Genomic DNA, 17,994 nt, shown 5'->3' on the forward strand with positions numbered 1-17,994 from the left:
CAGGACCAGTGCTAGGTCCCAAGGAGGCAAAGGGTCCTTAACTGGAGGCTGAAACAGAAAGACCCCCTTCATAAAGGCCTTACCAAGTCTAGATGCAAAGGTGGATTCAAAGCTCTTTTGAAAATTGGAAATCACTGCTAACTGCAGCTTAATAGTGGAAAAATTGAACAAATGTATATCTGAAATCAAAGCAGAAAAGGGATCCAGATTCCTGCTCCTGGCCCAGATGGAGTACCTTTTCCACTTACTCATGTACACTTTTCTATAGAGGGTTTTTGGGAGGCCATAATGATGTGTTTAATGGGGGACACTAGCCTGGAATGTTTAATGATCATTGGAACTGTAAAAAACATGTGGTTAGGTGAAAGGGCCGAAGGCTGGGAGAGGAAGTCCAAAAGGAATTGGAAATCAGATCCTGATGGGGATCCAGTATCCATGGTGGATACTTCAGATGATACCTGATGAAGGGGAACCATGACTGATGAGGCCAGAAAGGGGCAAAGAGGATAAGGGATGTCCTCAGGTGCTGTGCTTTCTGTAGAACCATGGGTATTAAGGGGATAGGAGGGTATGTGTAAAGGAGACCATGATGCCTATCGTGGATTACAGCGTCCCTTGGTTATCAGGGCAAAATACCTGCTGCATTTGTGTTTGACTGGAGAGGCAAAAAGGTTGCAGCACGGTTGACCCCAATGGTCAGAAACCTGATCTGCCACTGAAGGATTGAGAGATCACTCATGAGAACTCAAGAGATATCTGCTGAGCCTGTCGGCCAACACGTTGGAATCCCCAGGTATGTGTGTTGCAATAAGGAAGCGGCTGGAGGACATAGCCCATTCCCACACTCTCATTGCCTCCCTGCACAATGGTATGAACATGTTCCCCCCTGCTTTTTGACATACCAGACAACTGCCCTGTTGCCTGCGTGAACTGCAATTGTCCCTAGAGGGAGGCAGTCTTGGAAGCCTTGCAATAACAGAAGACCTGCCCTCATCTCTAGAACATTTATATGCAACTTGGTCCCTACTGGGGACCACGTGCCTTGGACAGTCTTCCCCCCAAAATCCCCCCCACTCCAGGAGGGAGGTGTCCATGGTCACTGTGGCCATAGGCAGCGGGAGAGAGAAGGGCCTACCCAGACAGAGATCCTGCGATTGAAGCCACTACTGGAGGTGACATCTGCACACAGGCGCCAGTTTTAAGGTCATAGACAAAGGATGAAGCAGAGATGACTACCGGACAGCTAAAGTCCACTGTAACACACGCATGTGGTACCTGGCCAGGGGAAGAAGAAGAATGGCTGAAGCCATGGATCCGACGAACTGAAGAACTGGGGGGGGGGTGCGACAGGTCTAATATCTGTGTGACCTGATCCCGTATCAACTGAATTCTGCACAGAGGTAAATTTACCATCTCTAAAATGGAGTTCAACTGAACTCCTATAAATTCCAACTGTTTTGTGGGAATCAGATTGGATTTTGCAAGAATGACGGTTATCCCCAGCTGATGGAAGAGGGAGAGAACATACTGAATAGCTTGAAACAGTTGATGCCTTGAAGGTGCCATGAGAAGCCAATCGTCAAGGTACAGGAAGACCTGGAACCCATGCAGCCACAGGTGAGCCTCTACCAGTGCCATGGATTTGGTAAACACCCACGGGGCTGTGGTGAGACCAAAGCTCAGGAGTCTACACTGGAAGCCAAGATGTCTCCTTGAATGCCTGTGTATTCTGATGTGAATGCAGGTTCCTTGAGATCCACAGAGCACATCCAATCATCCTTATGTAAAAGTGGCAGAATGGACTGAGCAGTGACCATCTGGAACTTTGATTTCTTTAATGAAAGATCAAATTCACTGAGATCCAGGATAGGACGAAGGTCCCCCATCTTTTTTGCACTAAAAAGAAGCAAAAATAAGTGCCGGATCCTCTTTGTCCTGCTGGGACCTCTTGGATTGCTCCTTTTAGAAGATGCTGTTGAAGTTCTTTGGAAGCCAACTCCCTTTGAATGGATGGAGTGTCTGAGAGGTAACATCTTACTAGACGAGGTTGTGAAAAGGGAATGAAGTAGCCCCTGGAAACAATGCTCAACACCTACTGATTGGAAGTGATGTTTGTCCAGGCTAGGGGGGTGTAGGGAAATGTGACCCCTGACTGCCTCCAGGGCACAGCAATCAGACAACGCTTCCGGAGCACTGATAGGACTGCTCATTGAAGGGTTCTCTGGGGGCCTGATTTTGCGGACCCCCCCCCCCCCGTTTTGAGGAAGTTATCGTTCATTGAAACCTCTTCCCCTGCTTCTGGAAGAGGATTCATCAGGAGCATCCTGAAAGGGAGACTGTGCCTTATGGAACCACATTTATTTATTATTTATTTTATTTATTTATTTTACATTTGTTGACCGGGCTAGTCCAGCTGGATACATATCCATTTTCAGCAGAGGCCGGGAAAAGCTCGAGAGTACAGAACAGTATTTTACTTAACTCAAAAGTAAACTAAAAACAATTCAAAGTTTAACAGGTGGAAGTCTTTCTGGTTCATCTTTCACATCTTTCTGGTTCCCCGCTGGATCTTAGAAAAGGACCTCTGGGGGGCAGAAAGCTTGATCCCTACCGCAGACTGTAGGTCAAAGTGTTCTTCGCAGAAGGTCCAAAAAGAATAGAACCATCGAAGGGGGCATTAGTAAAGGACACCTTAAAGGGTTCCATGAACCTGCACAAGTGTAGTCAGGCATGATGACACACGGCAATGCCTGTAACAACCGCTCAAGAGGTAGTTTCTGCTGCTTTGGAAATTAGCCTCATCGAGGAATTCATAAGGGACATCAGAGTGGACAGTTTGGGAGACACCTGCTTGAGGTTCTCCACAGGCAATAGCTCTGTAAGGGAGGTGGAAAGTTCTTGGACCAAATCCCTTTGGAGGTGGATAAAATGTGCAAAGTAATTTGCTGCTGTCAGTCCATAGGTAACTGAGGTGTACACCCGCTTCCCCAAAATGGTCTATCGCCTGGAACTCCCTGTTTGGGGGATGGACCATGAAGCACTGCTCTGCTAGCTCCTCCTTTGTAGTGGCAGCAGCCATGATGGCATTGACTGGGACCCCTTTGCTCCAGGACAAATGATTCTCAGGGGGACTAAAGAACTAATCGGCCCTCTTTGGAACAGGCTCCAACATGTCAGGTTCCTTTCAGGCCCTGCTGGCAATCAGATCCACTAACTCAGCATTGGGGAACACCCAAGAGGTATATGTGCCCATCCTGAAGGCCTTCAGAAATACAGACTCCTCCGAAGATGGGGGTTGGGGAGACCATCCGCACTTTTTTTGAGGAGCTCAAGGATATTTCCAAAGGAGACATCATCAGACGGAGATCTGGGAGATCCATCTCCTTCCTCGATGTCTGTATCCTCGGTGAGGGACTCCGCAAGGGAGTCCAAGTGCCTTCGCTTGCACTTTCTCTTACGATGAACCTCCTCCTCTGGGGGCTCCTGGGAGGACTCAGAAGAGACAGGGACTCATAGAAGGGAGGTAACCCCCTAAAGGCTCGACTGGGAGGGCTGACCTGGGACAGGATGTGTGGTCTCACCAGCTGAGGTAAAGAGAGGCCAGGAGGGACCTGAAGGTGCAGCAGAGGAAACTCCAGACCTAGAAAAGGTCCCCTCTACCACCCAGAAGGTTGAGGGACTGAAAGCTGGCCTGTCCCCTATGTCCATGGGAAAAGTCGCCAAGAGAAGAGGAAAGTATCTGGAAACAGACCACTGGTTAATACCTGCCCAGAGCTATTGAAGGCTGAAGTGCTGAGAGGAAGGGATCAGTCCAGAAAAATGTTACCAGACCCCCCTCTGCAGAGCCAGTGTTGACTACTCCTGCACGGGTCTCACAGTGCTCCAAGGTCAGAGAAACAGAATAAGCCAGGGACCCTGGTGGGAACGAGAAAGGGGGAATATTCAGCCTCACTGTAATCTGGCCGCAGACTTCCTGGTCCCTAGAATCCAAACCCACCAGGATTGGATGAGGAGAACGAGAAGTCGGGGGGAGGTTCCCCTGGCCAAATGGGCAGGAGAACCCAGGAGCCCCAACTCTATCTGATCCTTGGAAAAACTCCACATCATCCTATCCATGTCTGAGGGCAAAAGACTCCTAATGGGTCTAGAGGAGGAAGAGGAGTGGGTAGATTTGGAAGGAGACGTCTCTGAACTATCACCAGGCTCCAGGAAATGGATCTGATGCCTTGGAGCCAACTGGGGCCTCTGTTTTGAGATTGTAGTGATAGCAGGTTTCTCCAAGATAATAATCAGATCCGACAACCCTGTCGGATCCAAAGGCTTAAGGGGCTCAGAGGACGGATCCCAAGAATAGGTCAGATCCGAGCCTTGCCCAACCTTGGTCAGATCCGGGGGCCTCTGATCCGGAGAGGACCTGGATCCAATAGACTGCTCCACAGCTCTCGGCTCTGAAGACCTCATATCTGGGGTGGGCCAGGATGGGATCGGATCCAGAGATATGGGATCTGACAGCCATGGTTTCTTGGTGGGAAATGGTTGGAGACAAGGAGTCTTTCTCTTCGGATTGGAAGAGGAAGCCTTCGGAGGGGGGAAACAAAGGGTCCCTCTTGGACCAAACCCTTCAGAAGAAGTTTGTTGTGGCACTCTGCTAAGGGCCTGAGGTTAAATGTGCCACAAAGGTCACACTCAACCTCCAGGTACGGAGCACCCAAACAGTACACACACTCCTCATGCATATCGGAATAAGGCATTTTCCAACCGCATGAGGAACACTTTTAAAACCAGCAGACCTATCAGACAATGCTAGATAGAGGGGAAAAAAATTGAAACTTTTTACTTAACCAGCCAGAGGACACGTGTCTGCACAGGAAGCATGGCAAACAAGATCTGAAGATTAGAGGGCAGCAGGGCATTATGGAAGAGGGAGAAGCCAGAGCCTTGGATCCATCTGCTGAATGTTGCCAGCCTGGATCCAATACTGGATCCAAGACCCCATGGTGATGGATGAAAACATGGATAACATCAGATGTAATCTGGATGATGTCGGGAACTGGGAGGTGGATGCACCAGGGAATGTGTGCGAGGGGGTGTAATGTAGCAACAGTGGGCAGCAGGGAAGCTACCATGGAGCCCTTCTCCTGAGGTGACATTTAACCCAAGACAGGCTATGCATTTAACTTAGCAAAACTCAAAAAAATATTAAAAAAACAAAACAAAAAGGTGGTGCAGCTTTGTCTCCCATACTCTCACACCCCTTATCTTTTATATAACAACTGCATGGCCACACTACAGCGAAAGAAAGGGGTACAGCACTGGAAATGTGCCACCATATCACACAATACAACATACTATAATGAGACACATTACATATAAATCTATAAAAAATCTAATACCATTGATCAAAAATTATAAACTCTCTTTATTATCAGAGTTATACCTGGTAAAATATACTGGAATATATCATTAGACCAACTGTGATTAGACTACTTTTTTTTAGATCACTTGTGATTAAAGTGACAGTTAGACCACTTGAATGGAAAACACATAAGAATATATGTATATAAATATGAGGTAAACAGTAAAAAAAACTAAAGTCTTGTTCTTTGGCTCCCCATGAAAACTAACTAAACTATCTTCTCTATTCACCCCTCTCTCTCCTGCATCACACACCCTATCAACTGTGTATCATTATTCATCCTGGGCTATCACTTCATCCAAACCTAAACATGTCACTCAGTGTTGATGGAGTAAAGGCTAACATCAATCACACCGTTTATGGGTGCATTCACATCACATATTTATTTATTTATTGATTGATTGTTGAATGGGAAAGTCCACCGGGTCAGAATAACCCATTTTCAGTGGAAGCCTGGAGAGAAAAGCTCCAGTAACAAATTAAAAATTATTACAGCAAACAACTAAACAAAAATTAATATACAACAGAATACAATTTACAGCAATAAGAAACCATAAAAATATGAATAGCATTTCTTAATGATAGAAATATGCAGAGTACAATGTCATTATGCAGTGAAATAAATGACAGTAGAATTTGCACGGTATATAAATGGATAACTTGTTGAAGAGACATTTGCGCACCCCGGATGGTAGAAAATCCATCGGTAGAAATGTCCCCCAGCACCATCTTTAATAAGCTCTATCTCTAACTGCAAACTCATCCAACAAAAAAAAATTGAATTTCTACAAACCTTTTCAAACAAAATTTGTCTTTTATACTTCTCTCCCTTAGAAATAAAGTTGATTGTATAGCACTCCAGTGGACCAATTGGCTTCCCATAGGTGATCAAGTTAATATACTATCACTATGCCCAATCCACAAAACACTTGCCTCTTGAGTCCTCACCTTGACCCCCAACCCCACCCACTGGTAGCAGACTAACCTTTAAAAGCTCCACTTATGAACTTTGCTCAAAAGCCAGCAATGCTCATGTACTCACTACATGATTCTCAGTCAACCACAGAACATGCTTTTTTCAACCTGGCACCTAAACTCTGGGATTCACTCCCACCTGCCATTTGTAACATCACTGACTGCAAAGAGTTCAGACCCATACTAATTACTGTTTCAAAGGTGAGGTCAACAAGAAAATGTTTCAATCATCCCTCATAAACTGAGCCAATCAGTCATCAATTATCCATACTCATTCCAATCCATACTTAGTTATCAGCTAGGAGTACATCCTTAGACTTGAATGCCATATTTTTACCTCTCCATACCCAACTCACTATTGCTTTTTTATCACACCTATTACGTACTACTATTCACTCTTCTTCCCTACCCAAGCCAAGCTTAGCCTTATAGCTCTACTTCTAGCTGAACTTTATTCTATACACATATAAAGGAGGAAGTGTTTAATCTCCATGTCTAACTTGCTCAGTGTCTGTACAATTGCATATAATTAAGCAGCTGATGTTTAACATACTCACTGCTTTCACTGCTTATGTTTGATGTATTTCATGAGAATGCAGGTCTAGGCTTTTCAAAGATCCTCACGGATGAATAGCATAGTAGGTACCTATGAACTGATGAATGAAGGGTCATGATACACAGCAATGGGAAATGTATTCCTGGGAATATTCAGTAGCTCACTGATGAAGTAAGGCAAACGGACAAAATAATGTTGAAACAAGTTGTATTGACATTTAACTTTACGACAATTACACACACCAAACACTGCACTGACAGTATATCCATATAGCATACTGGGATTGACCACAGACCAATTTTTCCTGTATTACAGGAAACGCATACAGCTTGGGGATGGGAGGATCACTACCCATTAAATTTTTGCATTCTCATGGGAAGAATGAATTAAACTTGGAACAGGAATATTTGTGTTTGGGTGATTAGACACTTCTCTTACACGCTACTCTCATCAGTTTGTTTTCATGACACATGTGCAGAAAGGTTGATCATACTCAAAGTGAATAATCTTTCCTTCTTCTACCACTGACACCTGATACAGAAGCCAACTTTGAAAGATTGTTCACAATTAAAACTCAAGAACAGCTTTTCTTCTTGAAGATCTCTGGGTTAGTTTTCATTACTCTGGTACTACACAAAACAAAAATTGCATTCACTCATTTGTTCATGCATTGATAACCTGTTTAATCCAAAACAGGATCACTGTGGGAGGGTCCTAACCCGGTGCTTGGCATAGAACCTCATCCTGAATTGGGCGCCACCCCATTAAAATGAACAAACACACACACACACAACATACATCTACAAATAATTTACAGGCTTGCCACTTCACCTGTCTTTGGGACATTGAAGAAAACTGGAGCACCACAGAAAATATACACGAACACAGGCAGTACATGCAGATTCCACAAAGAAAACACTCCGAGTGGGAACCGAATGGTGTCACACACCAACACTAACCACTGTGCTTCCCACTTACTATTTAAGGAAATCTTAATTACATACACACTCACAGCAATGGCAATATATAAATGCATCAGCCTCCTAGTGGAACTGATAGAAACAGATCTTGTAACATAATTTACAAAAGCCTGACAGGGATAGAAAAACCCCAGGCAAAGTCAGAGATCAGATTGACCTGATGTATTTATAATAAACGGAAAAAAGTTTGAAGGATTAAGACATTCTTATCTGTATATAGTATTTTATAGTTCCACATTCTCAAACATAAGGTGCAAGTATGCCTTTCCAAAAGTGTCAGTCAACATAACCATTTAAAATGGAAGACTTTATGGCTATAATCAATTGGGCTTATGTATTTCTTAGCATACTGAATATCCTAGCTTTAAAATACAAAAATAAATAATCGAATGATATAAGTTTTAACTATAAGATGGTCCAGACAATTAATTTGATGAGACATGCTGAGCAGGTCTTGCATTTAACGGTTCACTGACCACTACACACTGGACTATAGTACAGACCTGAGTTTATTTATGGTTTGCAAGCAGAAAGGTGTCGACAAGTAAAACAAATTGAACATATTCATTACCTATCGACAGAGAATCACAACCATGGTCGAACAGTTCTCCAAGAGGTGAGCTGCTGTTTGTTCTTCTGGCTTGTTTTCCATCAATAGCATCCAATGTTTGGTAAGCAAATAGTCCTACTGCACACAACAGGTATGCCCAACAGGGTGCCTACAAAGAAATGCAAAATGCATATTTATTGTAAAGCAAGTTTAAACTGTATATTTTTGTTACATGATAAAAGCATTCCAAGGTGCACATTCATAGGTTAACAAACCACTAGGGCCAATAAAAGCCTAGACATGCAACCCAACTGTGACCACACACACACACACACACACACACACACACACACACACACACACAATCAGTCTGAAGAAGTGAGATTTAGGTAAGTGATATACAAAACCTGCAACTGAAATGTTTCTTCTTGACTTCCAATATAATCATAGCTGCAACAACTATTCAATGAATAGGCTTAAAAGGTCTCATCACAACTTATATCTCCCTGATGATTCAGCAAAAAAACAATTTTCCCTCTTTCCAGTGCCTACTCTACACATACAGTTTAAAACAGTGAAGTAATGTTTACTAGTTTAACTACAGTTCAGTCTTTGGTAACTCTTTAGGTCACAAATGGTTGAAGCATGGCAGTTCACCAACTGCTTACCCTGCCTCCAAGAAAACAGAAGCATTGATTCTCTGGTAGATCTAGTAAACACAGCAGGCATAAACAAATAATACTCATTAGAAAAAAAATAATCAGCTGTCCGCAATAATTTTATAATATTCTTTGCCTTCCAGCTGTTTGCCAGCCAACATCCATCCTGTGACCTGACAAGTTCTTTCATCCAGGCACTCATCAAGGTCATGCAATAACCCTAACCCACATTTCACAATGACGGCCTCAACTGACACACCACACAATACTGATGGTTGACACATACTCTCAAGAACTTATTCCAGCTACATTATCACCATGCAGTTTTCTGTGTTCATACCTGATCATGGTAGCATCCTCCAATGTATGCCAAGTGTAATAGATAAGACTGCCCCCCCCACCCAGGATGAGTAAGACAGCAACAGAGAAACATTTCCATCATCCTCGGATGGGTCTGCCAGCATCTGGGTCTCTAATCGATTTCAGGCCATCTGGGTCACAGTTGCAGCAGCCTTCCTCTTGATGGACAAGACAAACAGAAACAAGCAACAAAACTTAATGCCTCCTAAAGTTAAATTATGAAAGCTTCATAGGAAGGTCTTGCTGTGCAACTTGACATTTCTATTACTGGGCCTGAACTAATGCGAATAAAGGACACTAAATGGTAGATAGCTTAACCAGGAGATCAGAGTTGTACCACTACTGGTTTTACAGAAGTTGCACTTTCCATCTGCTAATCAGCAATTCTGCTCGAGTAAGATGTAGTTTAGCGACATTTTGATAAAGTAAATTTTTGAGCAGTGGACTCACAAGTTGTGCGGGGGTTCCGGTGCATCACTGTCTGTACTGCTGACTACTCATTCTGTTACTAAGGCCTCTGCATGGTGGGCATGCCCCCAAAAGGTACTTTGACTGGGTGCAGCCCCTGTAGGAAAGATTTTTTTTTTTTTTTTTTTTGCTTTTTTGTTGAAAGTAGTCCATTTTTATGTGCCATTCCACTTCTCTGCTTGCTGACCACCTGACCTACCTTCCTTGGAAGCCATCATATAGGTAGTTATTGGGGATTTTGTGCTTATGTCTTTAACACCCCCCTTGGTGGGTGATGTAAGCATCTACATTCACAACATTTTAAGTCATCCCCTGATACGTGTGTGTGTGTGTGTTTGGGGGGGGGGGGTCAGCCTAGAAAGGCTACCATGAATGGCTTGGAATGCCAAGCCCATATCTCCCAAGGTCTATGGCCACTGTTGCTGTGAACTGACAGCATGGAAGGAATCTGGCTGAGCTGGTGTGAGACACTACTTCCACCCTACCCTGCCTGGCTCTTCTCACTCTCATGTCAACAGCTGAACTTGGGTTGTCTGAGTGACGGTCAGTGCTTCATCCCTCTATGACACACAGCTGGGGGGGGGGGGAGTAGTCCTTTTGACGTCATTACTTACAGACATTTGGTGTTTTGAGGAGTTGAGTTTTAACTGTGGGTACTGAGAAGTGCCATTCAATAACATCAGTTTCATGACTGTCATACATATTAGCCTGTGACACAGAGTAGCCAGATTTAACAAAATGAAAACTGAACACCAGCATTTCAGCATTACTACTTTATTACTCTGAAGAAAGCAGTGGTGGTGTTTTCTTATTCCTTTTACTTAAAACAACAACTCTTACACATTGTATGCTTTCACTTTGGTGCTGTTGTTTTATAATGACTGTATAACCCTTTATTGCTCAGTGGTTGATTTTTGATACTTACAAGGCTATTTGGATACTTGCTACTTTAGATTTTAACAAGGTGTGTGACTGCATAACACCTGGAAAGCTACAACAGAAACTAAAGTGTATGAGAACTCGGGCACAGACTAGAGGGTCAGACAACTGGTTATACAGGAGGATACAGGTTGTAGCAATAAAGCATTTAGCATTATTGGAGAGGACAGTGATCAACAGGGTGCCTCAGAGGTCAAACAACAATTAAGTTTTCATTACTTTTAATGTGGCGATTATGAATGGGTAAGTTGGCAAGAACAGGTTAACAGCTGCAAGTTTCTGGGAGAGGTGGCTGAGGAGAAGGAAAGGGAAGTTTGAATGAGGAAGTCAAAGCTAGAATCAAACGGGTTGCATCCAAGTGGCACAGAATGTCAGCGGTAGTGTGTGAAAGAAGAATGCCAAAAAAAGATGAACAACTGTAGTAATGTAGAAGACAATCTGATGAAGAAGATTTAGGACGGACAGGATGAAGGCAAAAGGAAACAAGGGTATCTAGCAAAAATATGGATAGAAAGTCTGGCATGACTGATGAAGAATGTAGAGCAATAGCATTAAATCGAGAGAGATGGTAACTGTTGATGCAATACCAGAACCTCATGTATAAAATGGGAGAAAAGGGGGTTGATTATGATGATGAAAACTTTAGAGCTACACAGTTAAGGCTTGTATATGTAGCTAAAGCAGAAGACTACAAATCCAAGTGGAAAGAAATTATGATGAAATGGGAGCGTAGGATTTTGGAGTAGGCACTTAAGAACAGTAACAAACATATGGAATATTATATGTACAGAGTTGTAGAAAATATCCGAGAACTAAGCCAACACAGGAATGAAAAAAAGAGCTTAGACCAATAGGGATGACTATAAATAGGGGCCCTTAAAATAAGCAAGACGAAGCTGAAAGTCATTGAAGAAAATTAGCAAAGGAACAAAGTAACTGGAAGCAAATAACTAGGGAGAGGAAAAGTCAGAGTGGGATGAGGCCAAGCAGACATTTAGACTGGAGACTACCTTCCCAACCAGTGATTAATAACAGAGTACAAGCATACATAAAGAGACAGAAGAGTGTTAAATAAAAGATCAGTTGAGTCTAGAACAAAAGATGAAGTAAAAAGGGGATAATTAATAGGGCATACAATGCATAACTGTAAGAATCAATCAAAATATATTAGACAAGACTGGGAAATGAGAATGGAAAAGCAATGTACAAAGAAAGAATAGGAAGATATTTGTATGGGTCCCACGTATGCAACAAAATCTATAAGGTTTAAGATTTTTACATGGAGGTCTGCATAGGTATTTTTTATACTCCAAGTAGACTTCAGAGAATTTTTCCACATGTAGACAGCAATTGCTGGAGGTGTGATATGAAAGAAACGGGTACCTGGGACCATAATTTTTCGAAATGTAATGAGATGATAGATTTTAGAAAATCTCTATAAGGTCCTTTGCCAGAAATGTTGGGGGAGCAAACTACTTTAACTAAGGAAAATATAGAAACTAAATTGCCTAGAGACAGTAAGACAGTACAGTTTTGTACCTACCATAAATGTAGATGTCCGATAGACATGCAACTGCAGTCATAACATGTGGGTTGTCCTGCCTCAGGCAGCCCTCGGTCGGCCGGATTCCAAAGTCTGGGTCCGACGTCGGCTGATGTCGCATTTCTCTCCGACGTCAGAGCGGCTGGAGTACATAAGCATCAGCCGACACCATTTTCTTCAGTGTTTCTTGCCCCAGATGCCAGGTGCCCTCCAAGGAAGGCTGTAATCAAATTGGAAGACAAAAACAGGATTCCAAACAAATAAATGAGCAATAAAACAAATACACCATAACAGATATCCCCAGCTAAGAGTAACAGGGATAGGAGTGGACCCTAGGCATAGAGGGGATGGAGGGTGGGAAAATCCGACTGCAGTTGCATGTCTATCGGACATCTACATTTATGGTAGGTACAAAACTGTACTATGTCCTTCAAGAATGCAACTGCAGTCATAACATGTGGGTAGAATACCATAGCTTAGCTGGGGGAGGAGGAATGCTCTAGGAAAAAGATGGTGTGGCAATCAAACCCTGCAGGACTGCCGAAGCAAAGCCTGCTCTGGATCTGGAGTATAGAGGGAGATTGTAGTGTTTGGAGAATGTATGCATGGAGCTCCATGTAGCAGCTTCTAGAATGTCCTTAGTAGGCACCCCTCTTAAGAATGCTGTAGAGGTGGCTGTAGCTCTGGTGGAATGTGGTCTGACATTGGCTGGAACAGTCTTTCCATGAAAGGAATAACAGAATCTGATGCAATGTCCAATCCATTTTAAAATAGTCTGTTTTGAAATTGCTTTTCCTTGGACTGCAGGGGCGTAAGCTATAAAAAGTTGTTCAGACTTCCTACTGGCCTTGGTTCTGTCCAGGTAGTAACGAAGTTGTCTGTGAATGTCCAAGGTATGCAACAGTCTTTCCCCCTTATTCTCAGGATTGGGGAAGAAAGCAGGCAGATGAATGGCTTGATTTAAAGATACCCTAGATACCACCTTTGGCATAAAAGTAGGGTTGGTCCTTAATGAAACCCTGTCTCTGTGAAAAATAATAAAGGGTGGTATTGCCATTAGGGCCTGTAGCTCCGAAACCCTTCTTGCTGATGTAATTGCCAACAGGAAAGCTGTCTTCCATGAGAGAAATTGCAAGTCAACTGAAGCTGCTGGCTCAAATGGAGGTAGAGTCAGTTTTTCTAGGACAAAATTGAGGTCCCAGGCTGGCACTGGGGCCTTTCTTGGTGGCTTAATGTTCTTTATTCCGCTGAGCAATTGCCTCAGTAAAGGGTGTGAAAAACAGGAGGATCAGTGTTGTATCTAGCTGAAATAGCAGATGCATGTATCTTTATGGAAGAATATGAGAGGCCGTTCTTTAACATATCTGCCAAATATTCCAAGATGAGTGGGATGTTCAACAATGATGCATCATGTCCCTTGCTGGTATTCCAATTGCTGAATCTTTTCCACTTTGCTAAGTAAACCTTTCTGGTGGATGGTCTTCGAGCCTCTGTTAGTATCCGCTGAACTTCCTTGGAGAGAGATAGGCTGAAGTTATTTATGGGATCTCCCAGGCTGTTAGCTGCAGTGTCCGAAGATTTGGATGCACTGTCTCGAAGTTGTGTTGAGTCAGAAGTAGAGGCCATTGGGGAAGGGCCCACCTCCTGGTGTGACATATGCTCCGTAGTAGTGGGTACCAGTGTTGTCTTGGCCAGTCCGGAGCTATTATGATTCCCTTGGGTCTCTCTGCTTTGATCTTTAGTAATACTGAGGTCATCAGTGGCAGAGGTAGGAATGCATAGATTGTTAGGGAGTTCCAGTTGAATGAGAGGGCATCTATTTTCCAAGCTTTTGGATGGTATGTCCTTGTGCAGAATTTTGGTAGAAGATGGTTGAGGTGAGAGGCAAATAGGTCCACTTCTGGCTTGCCCCATGTCGAAGTGAGTTGTCTGAAGGCCTTTGGATGTAACCTCCACTCGTGTGGATCTGTGAAATTCCTGCTTAGGCTGTCCACCAACACATTGTCTTTTCCTGGAACAAACTGGGATTGTAACTGGATGTTTAGGCTCAGTGATTTCTCCCAAAGATGCATTGTCAGTCTGCAAAGGGGTAAGAGTGGGTGCCCCCTTGCTTGTTTATGTACCACATCACAGTGGTGTTGTCTGTCCGTATCAGTAAATGGCCTTGCTGGAGTTGGTGTTGAAAGGCCTCGATGGCATGCATTACTGCCAGCATTTCCTTTTGGTTTATATGCAGATGTGTTTCCTTTGGAGACCATTGTCCTTGTATACACCTGCCTTCCATGTGCGCCCCCCCATCCAAGGTCTGAGGCGTCTGTGGTCATGGTCTGTGTTATCTGTGGTTTTTTGAATGACATACCTGTGTTTGCCTGGCTCACCGAGACCCACCATAGGAATTCCTTTTGTAGGCATGGAATGAGAGGTATGATTGTCTCCAAGTTGTTGCTGTGTTGAGACCAAATGCTTTTTAGGTACCATTGAAGCTTTCTCATGTGTAGTCTTGCTAATGGAACCAGGAGAATGCAGGATGCCATGTAACCCAGGGCCTGTAGGAATCTCCATGCAGTCATCTGGGTGAGTTTTGCTAAACCTTTGAAGTAATGAGTTAACTTCTCTTGCTTGTCTTCTGTCAGGTAAGCCATCTGAGAGGCTGTGTCTAGTTTGGCTCCTAAGAAGATTATTTGCTGGGATGGCTGCAGTCTTGACTTTTGGAAGTTGACTGTGTATCCCAGAGCTTGAAGTAATCGTACGACATAATCCAGGTTTTTTGTCAACATCAATTTGTCGTCCACTTGTATGAGGCAGTCGTCCAGGTACGGGTAAATTTGGATCCCCTGGAGCCTGCAATGAGCAATTACTGAAGCCAGGCATTTTGTGAATACTCTGGGCGCAGTAGATAAGCCAAATGGCAATGCTGAGAATTGATAATGCTCTGGCCCTGCAAGAAATCTGAGGTATCTTCTGCAGCTGTGTCTGATAGGGACATGCAGGTATGCCTCCTTGAGGTCCAGAGTAATCAGCCAAGACCCCTTGCCCAGCATGGGAAGGAGTTGCTGTAGAGTCAGCATTTTGAACTTTGGTACTATGAGAAAGGTGTTTAATGCGGACAAGTCCAGTATTGGTTTCCATTGAGATTCTTTTCTTGGAACAAGGAACAGTCTTGAGTAAAACCCCTGGTCTTGTTCTTGTTGTGGAACTCTTTCTATTGCTTTCATCCGAGTCAGCAGAGTGATTTGCTTGATAGCCTCTGCCCTCTGGTTTTGTGGTAGGTTTGGCATGCCTTGTTTTCTTGGTAAGGTATGAAAATGAAACCTGTAACCTCGGTCTATAATGTCCAAAATCCATTTGTCCTTTGTCAGTCTGTGCCAATTTTCTGCAAACAGAGATAATTTCCCACCCAAGGGAGCTTCTATTTGTTCCCTGGTAGGCGGTAGTAGAGGAAAGTCATTGAGATTGTGGTTGTGGGGCAGGTGAAACCCCTGCGTCACTTCTTTGGTTTCCTGGCTGCCATTGTCGTCCCCTGTAAGGGCCTCTGTATTGGCCTCTTCCTCGGCCACGCCTGTTCTTACCCCTTTGAAACTTTTCTGGATTAGGAAAGGACCAGTTTTTAGAAGGCCAATTCCTACTGAATCTGGGGGGTTGAACCTGGAGGAAATCTTTCACTGTCTGAACTGATTTTGCTTTTTCTTCGATGGTCTTTAACACATCCTTAGCATTGGCACCAAAAAGCTTGTTCTTTTCCAAAGGTGCATCCAGAAGTTTTGCTTTTACATGATCTGGTAGAGGTTGACCAAGCATGTCTACGAATGACTGCCCCTGTCATAGCTGCCCTACATGAAGCTTCCAGTGCATCATATCCACACTGCAGGAAGTGATTGCTTACTTGCTGAGTGTTATGTACAGCTTCCTGCAAAGTCTTCCTGTCTAAAGGATCAGGAGTGGCTAATGTTTTTTGTAAATCTTCTAACAGGTAACCCTGATATTGTAACATATGAAAAAGGCAATTTAAAGCTCTCATAGATAAGGTAGTGGATGTGTAAACCTTTTTGCCCCATCTCTCTAAGGACCTAGCTTCCCTGTTGGAGGGCAATGGATTTTTAGAGGTGGAGGCTGAAACTCCTTTAGGCCCCTGTGAAATAGTTTCCAAATCAGCAGTATGGGCCCTGAATAAATGGGAATGAGTTTCTGGGACCCTGTAATACCTGTCTGGCTTGGCTGGAGCAGGAGGAAGAGAATCAGGGTAGCACTAGAGTCAGAATATAAATCATCCAGAACATCAAGTACAGGAGGAATAGCTAAGGGCCTGTGCTGGGGCTTCTTAAGGAAAGTCCTCAGGCGTTTCCTAGAATCAGAATATTCCTGACCTTGCCACTTGAAATGTTCCCTCATGTTGTGCAGAACTTCCCCAAAAGAAATATCCTCAGGAGGGAGGCCGAGGGGATGGAATCTTCTGCATCCGAGTCCTCATAGGTCTGGAAGAGCTCTTCCTGGCTATCAGAGTGGACAGAGCCCTCAGAATCTTCATCTGAAGGAATAGGGTCAGAGGGTTCAACCCGGGGCCTTTTATCAGAAGGAGGCTGGGATCCTCTCTCAGGATGGGCCTGTGAACCTCTAATCATGGAAATTAAATCAGCAGCCATGGACATAATTTGTGTCTCTGGAGTAGGCTGAGGTAAGGATTTAGAAGTAATATGCTTTGTTTTGCTGGCTGCCTTAGCCCTAGTGTAGGCCTTAATAGACATGGCCATAGGAGGCCTGGCAGCTCCACGTGCAGGAGTGACCTTGTCTACAGCAATGGTCTCGGGCATTTCCTCGGTTTTATCCGGAGGAAAATCGATAACTGGCGCCGGAGTGATGTCCGGAATCGGAGTCGTCGGTAATGCGGTGTCTTCGGTTCGGAGCGGTGGAGAGACCGTCTCAGAGGGAACCGGAGTACTCGCGCTAGGTTTTGGCGTGGAGTCGGTGGTAGACGCGGGCCGAGGATGTCGGTCCCGGTCTTTTCGCTTTTTGGGAGTTTGCGATGTCGGAAGATCCGACGGCATGGTGTAAGCAAATTTATCGGCGAAAAAATCTTCAGCGAACTCCGCCTGGCGCCTGAGAGTGCACTTGTTGAAGCGAGCACAGGCTACACAGGCCGAGACGTCGTGGTCTGGGCCCAGGCAAGGAAGACAGTAAGAGTGGAAATCCTTATGAGGTATTTGTTTACCACAAGAAAGACAATTGTTAACTTTTTCAGTAATTTCTGACATCAGCTGAGGCAAGAAAAGGTCCCCAACGGGGTACTTAGCTTTTTTGATGACTTTGGTATCGAAGAATACAGGAGCTGACCGACCGGCACTTGCGAACTGCTTCTGCTTCGGGCACCGCGCGGCAAGAAAGACTGGAGAAAATGGCGTCGGCTGATGCTTATGTACTCCAGCCGCTCTGACGTCGGAGAGAAATGCGACATCAGCCGACGTCGGACCCAGACTTTGGAATCCGGCCGACCGAGGGCTGCCTGAGGCAGGACAACCCACATGTTATGACTGCAGTTGCATTCTTGAAGGAC

The 17,994-nt window shown here is 44.2% G+C and overlaps 1 protein-coding gene across 1 annotated transcript in view; it reads right to left on the bottom strand.

Annotated features, from left to right (window-relative positions):
* The window catches only part of CHPT1 (choline phosphotransferase 1), a 1,155,717-nt gene that overhangs the window by 678,951 nt on the left and 458,772 nt on the right, over nt 1-17,994 (bottom strand). Inside the window, exon 2 of the mRNA XM_044087753.1 lies at nt 8,499-8,646. Within this exon, the coding sequence (XP_043943688.1) occupies nt 8,499-8,646 (148 nt within the window). The remainder of the gene's footprint in view (nt 1-8,498; nt 8,647-17,994) is intronic.

The sequence above is a fragment of the Protopterus annectens genome, chromosome 11.part0 (assembly GCF_019279795.1).
Source record: "Protopterus annectens isolate FY-2018-M chromosome 11.part0, PAN1.0, whole genome shotgun sequence".
Taxonomy (NCBI): domain Eukaryota; kingdom Metazoa; phylum Chordata; order Ceratodontiformes; family Protopteridae; genus Protopterus; species Protopterus annectens.